Source organism: Rhinopithecus bieti, unplaced genomic scaffold, assembly GCF_001698545.2.
Source record: "Rhinopithecus bieti isolate Rb0 unplaced genomic scaffold, ASM169854v2 scaffold_7212, whole genome shotgun sequence".
NCBI lineage: Eukaryota > Metazoa > Chordata > Mammalia > Primates > Cercopithecidae > Rhinopithecus > Rhinopithecus bieti.
In genome coordinates this window covers 3,302,144-3,318,633 of record NW_016806198.1, presented here as the reverse complement: position 1 = coordinate 3,318,633, position 16,490 = coordinate 3,302,144, and the positions used below count along the sequence as shown (strand labels likewise).

The window sequence follows — 16,490 nt, the reverse complement described above, 5'->3', positions numbered from 1 at the left end:
ATAAAATTTTTTTCTTTTTTTTTTTTTTTTTTTTTTTTTTTTTGAGACAGTTTTGCTCCTATTGCCCAGGCTGAAGTGCAATGGCATGATCTTAGCTCACTGAAACCTCCGCCTCCTGGATTCAAGCGATTCTCCTGCCTCAGCCTCCTGAATAGCTGGGATTACAGGCACCCGCCACCACGCCGGGCTAATTTTTGTATTTTTGTTGAGATGGGGTTTCACCATGTTGGCCAGGCTGATCTCGAACTCCTGACCTCAGGTGATCACCCACCTCAGCCTCCCAAAGTGCTGGGATTACAGGCATGAGCCACTGCACCCAGCCGAGCTTTAAAATATGTCACAATCTGTTTAAAGATGTAGTCTAGTAATTATACCAAGTTACTGTAACTTAACTATTTCTGTATGTTAAAAAGGTATGACTTGCTCAAGAGGCTGACCAGGAAGCCTGTTGGTGCAGAATAGACTGTTGGGGCAGGGGGCAGTAATGGTTTATTGACTTTTCCAGAAAATATTGGCAATTACTGTACATCTGTGACTGTAAATCCCAAGGATTTAAATGAAAAATAGAAAAATACCCACTAATTAGTTATTCACTTTGGGCATTTAACAGAAATTCTTCGGGTATATTTTATATCATCTCTATTATAGTCACACTTCTTTCTAAAGTCATAGCTTGCCTTCCAGCAAGATATTCAAGACTAATTCATTCTCAATTACCACCAGTCATTCCTTTGTGGTTATATTTCTCCAAGAGTAATATATCCTGCCACTTCTTTCTCTGTCATATTGTCATATTGTTAGAATAATGAATTCTAGCATACTTCCCAAATAATTATTTTCAGTTAATCTGTCTATAAAATCTCTCTTTATTTTTAACAGAGTCAACAAAATGTACTGAGTGGGCACAGTCAGCAAACATCTCTACCCAGTCAGACACAGAGCACTCTCACAGCACCACTGTATAACACTATGGTGATTTCTCAGCCTGCAGCCGGAAGCATGGTCCAGATTCCATCTAGTATGCCACAAAACAGTACCCAGAGTGCTGCCGTAACTACATTCACTCAGGACAGGCAGATAAGGTAGTTGTTGTATTTCATTTGTTATTTTGAAAATTGTAAACCAATTTAATTAGAAAACAATAATTTGATTTTTTAATCAAATTTTTTAATGTGACTTTAATGTGTTGCTCACTGCAGCCAGTGTTCTTAAATTTGAAATAAACACAGAATTTATTCATTGTTTAAAGACTTCATAATTAAAGGGTAACAACAAATTTTGTTTCTTGTCCAAAAATATGCTACAAGATATTATAGAATACAGATTCTACGGCACATTGTTAGAAAAGGTTTATGACAGGCTCTGTGTCACTGTGAAGCTTTTGTCTTTTCAATATAGATGCTAGAGAATGTCCATGTAGTAACAGTGGTTAGGGTAGCTTACCTTTTTTAAGTTTGTTAAATGCTCAAAATATATTGTCTCAAATTGTCATTTATTAAAAGAAAATGTACATGAAGGCCTTCTTTTATTTCCCAGATGAGAAAAAAGTGAATTTTCAGTAATTAGCCAAGGGGTCTATAGCTAGCTAAGGTGATGAGGGAGGGAGCTCTGAACACAGAGCTTGGTGTTGTCATTTCAATGCTCAAGTGCTTAAACATGTATTACAGAAAGGTTTTGTGGCCTGCTCTGGAAAAACAACCATCTATGACTTATTTTAGTGCACTGATCACGTGAGCAGTGCCCATTCTATCCAATATATAGTTTTTTTATCCCTCACCCCCACCATCCTCCTCCAAAGTCTATTATATCACTCTGTATGCCTTTGCTTAGCTCCCACTTACCAGTGAGAATATATAGTATTTGGTTTTCCATTTCTGAGTTACTTCACTTAGAATAATGGCCTCCACCTCCATCCAAGTTGCTGCAGAATGCATTATTTTATTCTATTTTGTATGGCTGAGTAGTAGTCCATGGTGTATACATACCATATTTTCTTCACTCATTGGTTGATGGGCACTTAGGTTGATTCCATATCTTTGGAATTGTGAATTGTACTGCGATAAACATATGTATGCAGGTGTCTTTTTGATACAGTGACTTCTTTTCCTTTGGGTAGATACCCAGTAGTGGGATTGCTGGATCAAATGGTAGATCTACTTTTACTTCTTTGAGAAATCTCACATTCCCACCAGCAGTGTGTAAGTGTTTTCACCACATCTGCGCCAACATTATTGTTTTTTGACTTTTTAATAATGGCCAGTCTGGCTGGGGTAAGGTGGTATTTAATTGTGGTTTTAAGTTGCATTTCCCTGAACATCTGTCTATTGAGGAGGACAGAAACCACATCTTAGCAAACATTTGAAGGCCTACCTAGATGAGTATGGCATCGTCCCTTCCCCAAGGGAAAGACCAGACTAGTAAAAGCAATAGAAAGATAAACAAATCAGTATTGTTTGGTATGATGAATACTTTAGAGTATTCTAAAGAGAGGAGGAAGTGAGCAGTTTTTTGTTTTGTTTTTTTGTTTTGTTTTGTTGTTTTGTTTTGTAAGCAGTTTCATGGGTTGAGTCAAGCAGGTGAATAAAAGTGTGGTCAGAAAAGCTTCACTAAGGCAGAGATACTTGCCCGGACTCTTCCAGAGCTTGGCTTTTGGTGTGGGTGTGGGCACAGAGTCTAGGGAAGCATTCTGGGCAGAGGGAGTCGTGTATACAAAGCTGCAGAAGTGTGAGTTACATGAAAGCAGATTAAAGAAAATGTTCTTATCACATTTACCAGTGAGCCATGGGCTAATTCAGATGTTAATTTCATTTAAGATTCCAGAGAAATCAGCACTTAGCGCTTCTGTGACTAAGTGTACTTTGTAAATATTACTTATTTCTTTGGGCTTTCTTAATATGGACAATTTTAATTCTTTATTGTTTTGCATTAAAGTATTTGGTTGTGTAATATATAAAATACAGTATTTTATTTTCAAGATCTGTACTAAGTGTAATATTATATACTTTAAACAGTTTGTAAGTACAGTTATGTCATGCCACATCTATGTTAGGGTCATATCTCACTGTAATGACCAATGTTATAAACTAACTTCATCTCACAGAAAAGGCAAATGGAAATAATATTGTTCTACAAAGAAGCATCATTTTTTTTTTGTTATTGTTCTTTCATTTCAATAAGCAAAAGGAAGCAGGGAAAGAGGGAAAAATTAATGAATTCTAGCACAGCAGATGCTATGCTGCATTGATAAATTCATAAATTGAGAGGAGTTTTATTCACTGTTTGAATGTCATTTGGTTTTGAATTATATTTATAAGATACAATTTTGTGTAAATTTCTTCTGTAAACCTAGAGTTTAAAAAAATTACATTATGATAGCTTTGTTTATTCTTGAACTGTATGCCAGTGTAGCAGATGAATCATATGCCACATGTATCTGACTCCCTGGTACCTAGTAATTTTATAAAAAGAAAAAGGTTCTTTTTTTATAGATTTAAAAAAAATTTTATTGTGGCAAAATACAAATGACATAAAAGTTACCATGTTAACCATTTTAAAGTACACAGTTCCTTGTCATTGAGTACAATTGTTATCATCTCCCCTAACCATCTCCAGAACTTTTTTCATCTTCCCAAACAGAAACTCCATACCCATTATACAAGTCCCCATTCTTCTCTCCCCAGTCCTTGGCAACCACCATTCTATTTTCTGTCCCTGTAAATTTGACTAGTCTAAGTACCTCATATAAATGGAATCATACAGTATTTGTCCTTTTGTGAATGGCTTATTTTACTTAGGATAATGTTCTCAGGGTTCATCCATGTTACAGCAGTTGTCAGAATTTCTTTCCTTTTTAAGGCTAAGTAATATTCCACTCTACTGTGTTTTGCTTATTCATTCCATCTGTCAGTGGAGTCTTGGGTTACTTCTACTTTTTGGCTCCTGTGAATAACACTGCTTATGATTATGGGTGTACAAATTTCTCTTTGAGTCCCTGCTTTCATTTTGGGAGGTTATGTAAGCAGAAGTGGAATTCCTTCATATAGTATTCCTATAGTAAATTTTTTGAGGAACTGCATACTGTTTTCCATAGTGGCTGCACCATTTTTACATTCCCACCAGCACTGCGCAAGATTTCTCTACTTGCTTGCCAACACTGGTCATTTTCTGTTGTTGTCTTTTATAATAGCCATCCTGTTGGGTATAAAGTAGCCTCTTGTTGTGGTTTTGATTTGTATTTCCATAATGATTAGTGTTGTTGAGCATCTTTTCATGTGCTGATTAGCCATTTGTGTATCTTCTTTGGAGAAACGTTTGTTCAAGTTTGACCTTTGCCCATTTTTTTAATTGGGTTGATTGTTGGTGAGTTGAAGGAGCTCTTAGACATTCTGGTTATTAATCCCTTATCAGAAAGATGATAGGCAGTTATTTTCTCCCATCTGTGGGATGGGAGAGTTACCTTTTTACTCTGTTGATACTGCCCTTTGATTCACAAGATTTTTAATTTTATATAGTCCAGTTTATCTGTTTATCTGTTCTTTTGTTGCCTGTACTTTCGGTATCATATCCAAGAAATTACTGCTAATGTCAGTTGCTACTTATTGCTAAATCCATTGTCATGAAGCTTTTCCTCTATGTTTTCTTCTAAGAGTTTTATAGCATTAGCTCTTATGTTTTGGTCTTTGGTCCATTTCAAGTTAATCTTTGTCTGTGATGTGAGGTAAGGATCTAACTTTATCCTTTTGAATGTGGATATCCAAAAACGTTTTGTATTTTTGTTACACGTTGATCTTGCTGTATGAATTGTTTGTTTTACTGTTATACCAAAGGGAATCTTTTAAAATGAAACAAAGTAGAAATATACAGACCTTGAAAAACTAAATTGGCAATGTCATTGGGTATTATCTTAGGTAAGTATTTACTCCACTGCCTTTTATGATGTATACCTTGTACTTTGGACTCCAATTTTTTTCCTTCTTTCTTCTAACAGATTTTCTCAAGGTCAACAACTTGTGACCAAATTAGTGACTGCTCCTGTAGCTTGTGGGGCAGTCATGGTACCTAGTACTATGCTCATGGGCCAGGTGGTGACTGCATATCCTACTTTTGCTACACAACAGCAACAGTCACAGACATTGTCAGTAACACAGCAGCAGCAGCAGCAGAGCTCCCAGGAGCAGCAGCTCACTTCAGTTCAGCAACCATCTCAGGCTCAGCTGACCCAGCCACCGCAACAGTTTTTACAGGTAATTCTTCTCCCCATGGGGAAGCTGCTTCAAACTCATTACTTTCATGTAATGAAATTAAGCATTAAGTGAACAGTTTTGTGAGTGATGTGAAAAATTCACAAAAGCTTATTGTACATTTTAAATCTCTACAAAGATAGAAAGCTTGTCCTGGTTGGCAGTTTTTTTTCTTCCCTTGCTCAGTCGTTGGAAGACTTTAGACCTGCCTTTGGGTATACCCAGTTATCAGAATTGCTGGACAGAGTGAGTGGCCTATTTCCTGCCCACCTGTTTTCTCAGTCTCTGGCTAGAGTTTCTGGAACTTAAGCAAGTACCTCTTTCCTCCTTTTTCTAGCCAATCATAAATTCTACTCCGTACAGAGCAGGGATTTCTTTTTACTGGTATGGGTGTTACCTTAAATTATTTTATTGAATTCAATCTTATAATTTTTCAGTTATAAATTAGTATCAGAGGAGAAATACCGTGGAATTGTAGTATATGTATGAGCTAAGTATATGTATAGCTAAGAACTTGGGCTACAAAGTCTAGCTGCCCTGGGGTTGAGTCACTGTTGCACCACGTACTGCGTGACCTTTGGCAGGTTGCTTACTCTTGCTAAACGTCATGTGTAAAGTGGAGGTTATAATAGTTGATACCTCATGGATTAATAATGCTTGTAAATCACTGAATATAAGAAAGACAAGGCACATAGCTGTTATTTGTGACTGCTGTATTGACAAATGACATAGACACTTGGATTAGCCAAAATATAGACACAGATATCATGTAGATAAATCAGACGGTCTCTCCTTATCTATGGGATACAGAAGAAAGTCACTAGGGCGAGATCCTCATCAGAGAAATGAACAAAACCCTTGTCTGGACCTCAGGATCCTCACTAGAAATCCGCCTTTTCCCCTCTGGCGTGGCTGGAGCAATTTTGAATGTGGGCTAGCCTGGAAGTGTGCTAGAGACCACTTCATCTAGGCCGGGCACTTATCATTCATTTCTGAGTTATACAACATGTGATGTGATTATTGTATTCTATATTCGGGCATAAATATAGTCTTAATTTGTTACCCTTTGTGTGCTGGTCCAAATATAATCCTTGTCTGTGATGTGGAAAACTAAAACAGGCTAGTTGCCATAATATCGGATAGTCATACAGTCTCTTAGACCTTAAGCCTATGCTGCAGACATAACTGGGGTAGCTACTGTTACAAATAAAGAAATAACAAGAATTTAAAACAAGTTCTAAATTATTATGTAGGGAAAATATATCCAATGAGAATGAAGCATAAGCTAAAAAAAGGAGAGGACCTGCCTTAACATCTCAGTGTTCTAAGTTTATCAAGGAACAAAGGCCCTTAAAAGAATAAACATTCTCAAAAAAAAAAAAAAAAAAAAAAATTAGCATCCCAAAGACATAGGGCCCACAGAGAAATAAGATAGGCAGCATCTCTCATAAATACACTTGTACGTAGTTAATAAATACACAATTTGGCCTTTCTAAATTATATTATACCTAGTTCTAAAACATGCTCCTGTTGTAATCTTATAAGGCTCATAAGTATCCTGAAGTCTTTGCCTTACACAGCTTTTCCTAATAACAAAGAGCGAAAGAAAACTCTGAAGGTCCTTGACAAGGTGTAGTCGTCTGTAAGGTTCCTCAGGGATTTGCTCTTTTGTGTGTGTGTGTGTGCACGTTTCTTTCATGTACATTTGCAAAAATCACCCACCACAGCTCCATTTTGAAATTAAGAACCCTGCATCAAGTTGTACTGTCAGTAATGGGGAAAGGACTTTCATTGTAAAAGTTGACTTTCTTTCTGTTAACTTTTTTTGTATCCAAGAGTTTCACGTTAACGAACAGCACGTCAGAAGTAAAAATTTGGTGAAAGGAACGGAAGCTCATATATTTGAGTCTTGCCCAAAGTCACACAGCTTACTTATGTAAATGGCAGAGCAAAACTCAAATGCAGGGCTTCTGTCTGCAAATCCTGTGCCTTTTTTCATTTTGTTTTGTCTGTCTTTATACTACACTGCTACTTACTGGACCTAAGGCTCCAACTTTGCCTTCATATTTATGATGCTTTTAAATAATATTAATATTTAATCTTTATTAAGAGCCCAGTGTGGTAGGCACTGTTATTCCTATTTTGTAAAGAAAGAAACTGAGGCCCAGAGAAGTAAACAGCTTGACCAGGTCACACATGTGGTAAGTAGGGCAGCCCAAGTTTGAACCATTCAGTCTACCTCAGGGCCCATGCTCCTGGCGGCTTAACTGTGCCGCTCTAACCAGCTGAGCGAACCTGTGTGCAGAAGGCATTGTCTGTTTGGCCTAGGAGTATTTGTTTTTCATATAGTCATAACTATGCTCAAATTTTATAATTTAAAATATGGGTCTTTAGGACATAAAGTGAAAGAACATGTGTGATTTGGCTCAAGATATAGATTGTTTTCTATACCATAAAATCTGCAGCTGAGATTCCTGTAAAAAATGAAACTCTCATACTTTCAGAAAGAGGGAAGGCCTCATAAGCAGTTTCCAAATTAGAATTTTTAAACCAGAGAATGAAAGTGATATGCATTATGTAGAATTTTAAGGATTTTGTCCCTATGGACGGGAGAGTGTGAGTAAATCTTGTGTGGGTGGCATAAAGGGAGTAAAGCAATGCTGCATAATCCATTTGTTTTTTAGACTTCTAGGTTGCTCCATGGGAATCCCTCAACTCAGCTCATCCTCTCTGCTGCATTTCCTCTACAACAGAGCACCTTCTCTCAGTCACATCACCAGCAACATCAGTCTCAGCAACAGCAGCAACTCAGCCGGCACAGGACTGACAGCTTGCCCGACCCTTCCAAGGTTCAACCACAGTAGCACACGTGCTTCCTCTCTGACATCAAGGGAGGAAGGGGATGGCCCATTAAGAGTTACTCAAATGACCTGAGGAAAGGAGGAAAAGTTCCAGCAGTTTCATGAGATGCGGTATTGAGTGTTCTAGTTCCTGGAATTAGTTGGCAGAGAAAATGCTGCCTAGTGCTACCGATGTACATTAAATACCAGCCAGCAGGAGCTGATCATAGGGGCATAGCCAATTCTGACAGTGTTTTAGTTGCCCGGATATTGTTGATGGAAAAAGAATATGTTGCCAAATGTTAAGAAGCTCAGCTATGAAATGACCTCCAGGGAATCAGAAAGGCACTAATGCTGTTAGTAACTTTTAGTGGTTCTGTGCCTCTTACCAAGTGTTACAGAGGACGTACCACTGCCATGTCAGGGGTTTGCTTACAGTGATGCCATGAAGACAGTCCAGTAGACTTGGTAGCGACCCCCTCCCCTGACCCCTCTCCCTTTTCAGATAATGATGGAACAGTAATTACTTTCAGAATGTTGTGTGGGTTCAAATTCTCTATGTACAGATGATGTAAAAATATGTGTATGTCTGGATAAAAGGAGAGAAAGCAAAACATTTTGTATGCTGCATGAAAGCGTTATCTCTTCCTTTCAGGTATGAGCACCTTTCCTGAGATTCTGACACCATGTGCAAACTGATCCATCCTCTGTTTTTCCTTTTGTTTACAACACAGTAGTGTTCTGTTCACTTTTCCGGGGCACAAGTTTTTTTGTTCATACTTTGGCTGTGATGTCACAGTTTGTTCAGTGAGGTATGATGTGCTGCTGGGAGTGGATCTTTTTTTTTCAGGTTAAATTATTGATACAACAGGATTTTCAAGTTACTCAGAAATATCCCTCATTTCATTATTTTTCAATTATGTTTGAGAACAGGATTTGCACTGCTTTATTTTAGGTGGTTGGGAGTTTTGATTGCCTATTTTGTTATAGTTCATAGTTGGAAATATTTGTGTAAATGGTTTTCAACAAGCCTGAAAGTAATTTCAAGAATGTTTCAGTTATAGAGGTAAAATTTGCACACAAAACATTTTAGGCACTTTTTAACATTCTCAATCATGGGAATTTTAACTTTTGAGATTTGTTGAAATATTTTTTATTATCCTTCACAATTTCAGTGCTTCTTTTAGTCAGAAATGATTCAGGGTTATTTGAGGGGGAAAACCCCCATAGTGCCTTGATTTTAATTCAGGTGATAACTCACCATCTTGAACTCATTGTCCAGTTTCCGTAGCAGTTTTAAAACCTTAGTACCTTTTTAACAGCATGTGGGTGTCAGTGTCATTATTAGTCTCCTAATAAGTTCCTTTGAAGACTGCTATCAGTCTCTTGGACTGGAGATACAAATAATTTAGAAATAAAAAATGACAACCTAACACTATCATAGTTATTAATGTGATCCTAAAATTGTTTCCTAAATCAGCATTTTTCTTTAAAGTTAGTCATTTAAGAATTTACCAGAAATATTTGCTCAATATGATCTTGATATTCCTACAAAAGAAAAAAAGAAGGGATAGGGATTTGGCTATGCCTTCACTACAACACTAAAATATTGTAACTCACATGCCTTCTAAACATGAACTAAGATTTCCTTGAGCAATATCATATTCTAAAAGTAGTAAATTCCAATACAAGTTACATACATTTTAAAAACACTTTATAGATTTTATGGTACTAATGAAATTTACAGTGATAGAACAAAAGAAGATTAGTAGAAAATACATTATTAGAATATAAAAAAGTTGTTACTGAGGAAAGGGAGGAGAGGACAACAAGTGTAATAAATCAAAATTGACCTCAAAAGAAAATGTGTAACAGAGTTGAGGTTGTTAAAACAGAAAAGGTTCTGAACAATGAAAATTGATCTAAATGCAGAATTGCTAGGTAAAGAGGTCAGGGGAATGCTAAGCCAGTTCTTAAGACTTCTCTGTCCTCTGCTTTGCTGTTATCCTTAAGGCATATACTTTGTCTTTCTGCAGAAAATTCTACCTGGCCACAATTACTTTGAACATTAATGTTGAAAAAGAAAACAACCAAAGAAAATTGGTACTTACCTTCTACACAAGAAGTGCGACTAGATACCAATCAGTAATTAACATATCAAGGAGCTCTTCTAGCTCAGTGACCATCCAGTAGAGATTTCCCACATTCCCATGAATATCAAGAATAGTTGTCAGAATACGTATGTACCTGAGCATACGTACACAGACAAGGGGGATGTTGTGGAATATGGCAAAAGGATTGTTCTTCTCCCCTTTCAAATTGCCTTTCTTAACCTTATGCCATTCCATATATATCTGAGTTGTGCCTCATTTATTTATTGGCAATTCCTAGTGATATGGATTTAGCTAACAAAAGATATGAAGAACTATTATATTAAGGCATGTCCTCTACATACCACACTTAAAAGATGGTGAACTGTGAGTACTACTTAGGTTGACAGCAACAAAGCATAAGACAAGCCCCAGGTAAACGTGTAAACTGTTTACTCACATTGTCCTACTCCAGCCCCTTCCATTATTTCCCATCTCCACAAATAGTTGGGGGAAAAAATTAAAATTTTTCTTTATGATTCTTACTGCTCTTCATAGCTCATCTTTTCCTGCTTAGAATTAACCATTGCTAATTTAAAGGAGCAGCTAGCTGCTTTTCTGTCAGTCTGAAGTGTAGTAGTGGAAGAAGTAGTAAGCACCAGCTGCCTCTTTGCTGCTTTGTTTTCCTCCTGCTTCTCTTAAATTTGGGTTGCAAAGCTATCCCGCCCCACACCCTGCCCCATGAAACTTGAGCATTCAAATGAAGATTCAGCAGTGTCTGTTCTTCATTCATTTCTATAGCCAAAGCTGTTAGTTAAAATCCCAAATCTTTATCATTTAAAGACACCAAATAGAAACACCTTCCAGCTTAAAGAGAAAAAAAAAAAAAAAGTCTCTTCCCTCTGCTTTACTCTCACAGGTATTCATCTTTCTTAAAACACTTATTCTGGGTGGTACTTTTAGGTAAGAAACTATTGAGTTTCAGGAAAATGCTAGCTGCTCTGCAGTTACCGTGCTTTGGATATACAGTTATCATAGTTTTGGGGGAGTCAGTATTGTTCAACAAATGCAAGTGAGAACTACAAGGTTAATAAAGTTGCTCCTCAGAGCGGTGTCAAACCAGAACCCAGACACTTAAGTACTTCATTTTTGAGTGGAAAATATTGGAGGAACAAGTATGGGAGATGCCGGTAGCATGTGAGTAAATAACTACGGTCTAGCCTTCCAGCATCCCAAATTCCAGGGGTAACTTGAGAGTGCTGTGCTCTCCTTTGTCATTTGTATCTGGCTTAGGAATGTACTAGTCATAACAAGATGCCAGTGATTTTGAATAGTTTGTTGTAGATATTCAGTGCAAAATAGTGAAAATATTTGGATTCTTCAGAAGTGCTATAGTTGTTGGTCATTGCCTTAAAGCAGTCTGCTTGACGTTAGGAGCACTGAAGCAGTCCAGCTCCATCAAGAGCACTGTGTTGAAGGGAGAACCCTTGTTCAAGAAGCCTTAGAAGGGGATCCTTAAAATAGTACTCTACGCAGACAAGTGAAAATTCTTTTAAACTGGATATTAATCAACATGTTTTCAGATGTTTCCACTACACTGAGGCAAACTTTTTAAAAAGTGGAATGCAAATAGCATTTTACTTTAGTATTTCTGCTTTTTTCTTTGTTTCTTTGGTAATTGAAAGTTTGTTGATGAATATTTGTGTAAAACTCATTCAAGTCTATAACCTTTCCAATTACCTGTGGCCCTGTCTTAGTCCCACGGGAGTCCCTGTTGGAAGGGGTAAACACTGGATATTAATGTTGCTGAGTGAGTCTTTCTAGCCAGGACAGGCTGATTGAAATTTCTGAATGGTAGAGAAGAAACAGCACAAAGGCACTTGCCATTTTAAGTGTTTGGAGAAAGAGAACCTTTTAAGTTTGGACTGGGTGAGCTTTCTTCTAAAAGGAGCTTCTGAAGTAATTGCAAAGGAATAGAATCGACTATTTTTATAGTATATTTAATATATTTGTATATAACTATGAGTATAATAGGAACCCTCTACATGCCTCCCACTTTTCTAATTTACTTCCCTTTTTGCCATAGCACTAGTATAGCCTCATCCGCATGGGTAATGTGCCTATTGTCAGCCTACCAAAAGATAGTGCTGCTGCTTTATGAGACAGGTGAGAAGACCCAACTCTCATGCCTGGGGATCCTTTACGGAAGGAATAGCACACACTTTTAAAACAACATACCACAGTCTAAAAGCATCATTTGGAACTGTAACAAGCACTTTATTGCAATTACTCATTTTGATAAAGTTTATTCTTAGGCGTTAACCATTTCTAAAGGATCCCCAAATCATCACTTAGGTGAAATTATATAAAATGACACATTTCTGAGAAATGTTTAGATCCAGTGAACCGTAGTTGGTTTATGGGAGCGATTTCAAGATAGCCAAATGAACTTTGACTTTTGTTTTGAATGTGGTGGAGTCAAGAGATTGTAGATGCCTAGTTTGATTTAAACACTATTGTAAACCTATCTTGCCTATTGTGTGGACACCAAAAGAGACCAATGAGCCTGTTTATTTTTCAGAGGTCTAGGAAAATTGCATCCGTGTGAGTAGATGTACAGAACTAATCTAAAAGTGATTGCTAGTAATATTTTAGAATATAATAATTTCAAGAATTATTCTGAGTGTTTTAAATGTGCCCTGAAATGTTGGCATGTCATTTCAGCGTTTCCATTTGAATTGCTCTTGTAATATTTTGCACAAAAGGACTGAGAAAAGACTACTTTGGTTAAAGGAAAAAAAGTATAATTTGATCTTTAATTTTAATGTCTCCTGTGGAAACACTGGGGATGAATTTTGTTGACACAGTTATTCAGGATATTTAAAACAGTGTTGAACAGCTCACAAGAAATTAAGCAAACTTGGATTTTTAAAATTAAAATACTTTCTTTCCATGTGACTGTTTTGCATAGTTTTTTCCCCCTATGTCATAACACTACATTCCTTTTCTTAAATAAAATACTGTGCAGGTATTGTTGTGAGTGTTTAACAGTATTTTGTAAGCTGCCTGGGTTTCCTCAGGGAAACATTATTTAGTGGAATAATTTATGGAGAGACTGTTAAGTGAAATTCCATCACCACCACCAGCAAACACTGAGGTGCTGCATTAAGTGACAATCAAACTAGTAAGTATTTATGAAAGAATTTAGAAAGGGATTCAAAGAAGCAATTGCTTTTAAAACAGTTCTCTGGGGTTGTTGAATAAAAATGGCTAAATGTATTTATTTGTATTTTAAAATATCTGTGTGTTCTGTTTTCTCATCAAAGTGATTTCCGTGTCATGTATTTAATTTGTGGTTTGTTTTGTTTTGCACCATATTCTTCTTAGAGAACTGGCTCTGGTTTGGGGTGCAGTCACCAACTCTCACGATAATCTTTACGGACAGTCTGAACCTACTTTACTTCAGGACGGCAGTGGAGGGGCCAACTCCAGATGCCCCTGCACTTCCCTCCTCAAGTCATCTAAGAAAGAATTTAAAAAATAACTTCTTTCAAATCTGATTCATATAGCTCCAACCTTTTTCTAGTTTTCACTTGCTGCCTTCTCTGTTTTATGGGCACTTTTTTTATGATTACTTCCCCAACACAGCCAAAGGCCAGTGCGACAACCAATGGCACATGATGCCTCTATTTTGCCCAACTGGGGAAATGTTAGTAAAAGAAATAGCATCTTTTAATGGCTGTCATTATCATATCCATATTAAAATCCATTTAAAGTTCTTAAATTTGGTGGAATAATGTATACAGGCTGAAAACTTCTACAAAAAATGTTTGCTGTCTTTAACATGGTGTCGTGTTACTTGGTCCTTTGAAAACAAAACAAAACTTCCATACACAGCACTGCCCAATAAAGCAGTGTTGGAATATTGGAAGCCTAGACATTTGAGGATCCTTCTTGGTCACATGCATTAGAACAGAATCCTCCACTTTAGGACTCAGAGAAGCTATGGAGTCCCATAGGCTAGGTACAGCACACAACTTAGAGAATGGTAGTTAAAGCACGTCAACCACAATTCAGTGATCTAAAAAACATTTCTTAACTCTGAGGGTTAAAATGAAGACAATGTTTTCAAATAAAAGCTTTTACATTTCTTAGGAAACAAACTGTGACATCGCTTTTAAAAATGACATTCAAATGTTTATAATGTGTGTTTTTGAGTTGGCTTGGACTAGTACAAGTTCACTGCTGGCAGTGGTTGTGCCAGTACTTAAGTTAAAATAAGTTGTTACCTTCAGATTGATGTCTTGTATAACCAGACAATCATCTTCAAGCAAAAAAATTGGCCAGGAAATGTCTTTATTTAAAAAAAAAAAAATCTGTCAGCCAGAACAGCTATCACTTAGACCATTCTGGAATGATTTTGAAATCTTTACTATGGTACAAAGTTGGGGAAGGCCTCAGTATGGCACTTTCATATTCACTCTATGTAAAGATTGAAGCCCAAAGATGAGTTAAATTCAGTGCTGTATTGAAACCAGTCAGTGCAAAAAAAAAAAAAAAAAAAAAAATTATCTTTGTAAATTTTTCATTGTTAACATCAGTTGGTAGTTGTTAAAACATGCACCAAATTCTTTATAATGTTCTGTGTGGTTCTCAATGTGATATTCTTGACGTTGCTGTCCTTACTGCTTGGTTCTTGGTTTTAAATTAAAAGTAGATGTAGCCCATCATTTTTACTTCCAAAACGGTGGAGCTAAAAACGGCTAATTGATCTTGAGATAAGAATACCCTTTACTAAGGCAAAGATTTAATTGAAATCCAAATTGATTTACAGAAATGAAACTGACATTTTCCATTTGTTGTCTTCTGCCAAAATTCTGAATTGCACACACGCATGAGGGATAATGAATGGTTTCAACGGTGCTATATTAGGTTCTCTGATTTTCATGACCTATGTATGTTTGGAAATACAATATTGTATAAAATGTGGATCGTTTTGTTACCGATTTAATATTGCCATTTTAATTTGGTGTAACAATTGGTTACACTTGTTTTTCAACGCTATCCTTTGAGGAGAAAGTCAAAATGTTGTTAGCCTACCTCCACTCAGGCCTCTTGCTGTGTAATCATTATTCCAGGTTATGATGTGCATAGCTTTTAAAACTGCGTGTACTATTCTGCTCTTTCCCATACTCTTGTCATGTATTCAGAACCTAAACTTATAGCAAAAGAGCCAAGCAGTAGTTTTTTTGTAAATGTAAAAATAATTAGATCCAGACTTTGTTTCCTTCAATTTTAAAAATAAAAAATACCTCAGTGCTATGTTTTTCAGTATCACCTGCATTTCTCAAGAAATAACACCTGCTTCATGTGGCACATAACTTGTAAGAATCACATTTTGGATTTTAAAGAATATTAAATATTTTAAGATCGCAATCAATGACATTTCCCTTTCTTTTATTCAACTATGGAGCCTAATTGCAGTAGCGACTTTTTGTAGCTTAGGTCTGACTTACCAAATTCTCAGAGGAATTGTGTCCTGCTACAAGATTGTGGTGCCTCAGAGTGCGACGCTGTTGTTACTTGCATATGAAGCTAGTATTGGGACCAAGCTATCTGAACTGAGGTTAGGCTATGATGGTACCACCTACTCTCTACAAGTAATTGTCTCTTCTGTTATTAGAAAAAACAGCCGGGTACGGTGGCTCACGCCTGTAATCCTAGCACTTTGGGAGGCCGAGGTGGGTGGATCACCTAAGGTCGGGAGTTCAAGACCAGCCTGGCCAACATGGTAAAACCCTGTCTCTACTGAAAATACAAAAAATTAGCCGGGCGTGGTGGCAGGCACCTGTAATCCCTGCACCTCGGGAGGCTGAGGCAGAATTGCTTGAACTCAGGAGGTGGAGGTTGCGGGAAGCTGAAATCGTGCCACTGCATTCCAGCCTGGGTGACAGAGTAAAACTGTCTCAAAAAAAAAAAAAACAACAACAACAACAACGTATTAGTAGGCTGAGCATGGTGGCTCACGCCTATAATCCCAGCGCTTTGGAAGGCTGAGGCAGGCAGATCATGAGGTCAGGAGTTCAAACCCCCATCTCTACTAAACCCCATCTCTACTAAAGGTGAAACCCCATCTCTACTAAAAATACAAAAAATTAGCAAGGCATGGTGGCGCACGCCTGTAATCCCAGCTACTTGGGAGGCTAAGACAGAAGAACTGCTTGAACCCGGGCGGTGGACGCTGCAGTGAGCCGAGATCATGCCACTGCACTCCAGCCTGGGCAACAGAGTGAGACTCTGTCTCAAAAAAAAAAAAAAAA

General features: G+C 37.2%; 1 protein-coding gene across 6 annotated transcripts in view; it reads left to right on the top strand.

Moving 5' to 3' along the window:
• Positions 1 to 15,492, top strand: part of CLOCK (clock circadian regulator) — a 123,840-nt gene extending 108,348 nt beyond the window's left edge. For 3 of the 6 annotated variants that reach the window (XM_017875114.1, XM_017875113.1, XM_017875115.1), the window contains 3 exons: positions 880 to 1,082; positions 4,988 to 5,243; positions 7,925 to 8,371. In XM_017875114.1, coding sequence (XP_017730603.1) covers positions 880 to 1,082; positions 4,988 to 5,243; positions 7,925 to 8,104 — 639 coding nt within the window. In that variant the 3' untranslated portion in view covers positions 8,105 to 8,371. Of the gene's footprint in view, positions 1 to 879; positions 1,083 to 4,987; positions 5,244 to 7,924 lie in introns of all 6 variants that reach the window. The other 3 variants (XM_017875111.1, XM_017875112.1, XM_017875110.1) reach the window with 2 other exon arrangements.
• Positions 15,493 to 16,490: the final 998 nt, after the last annotated feature.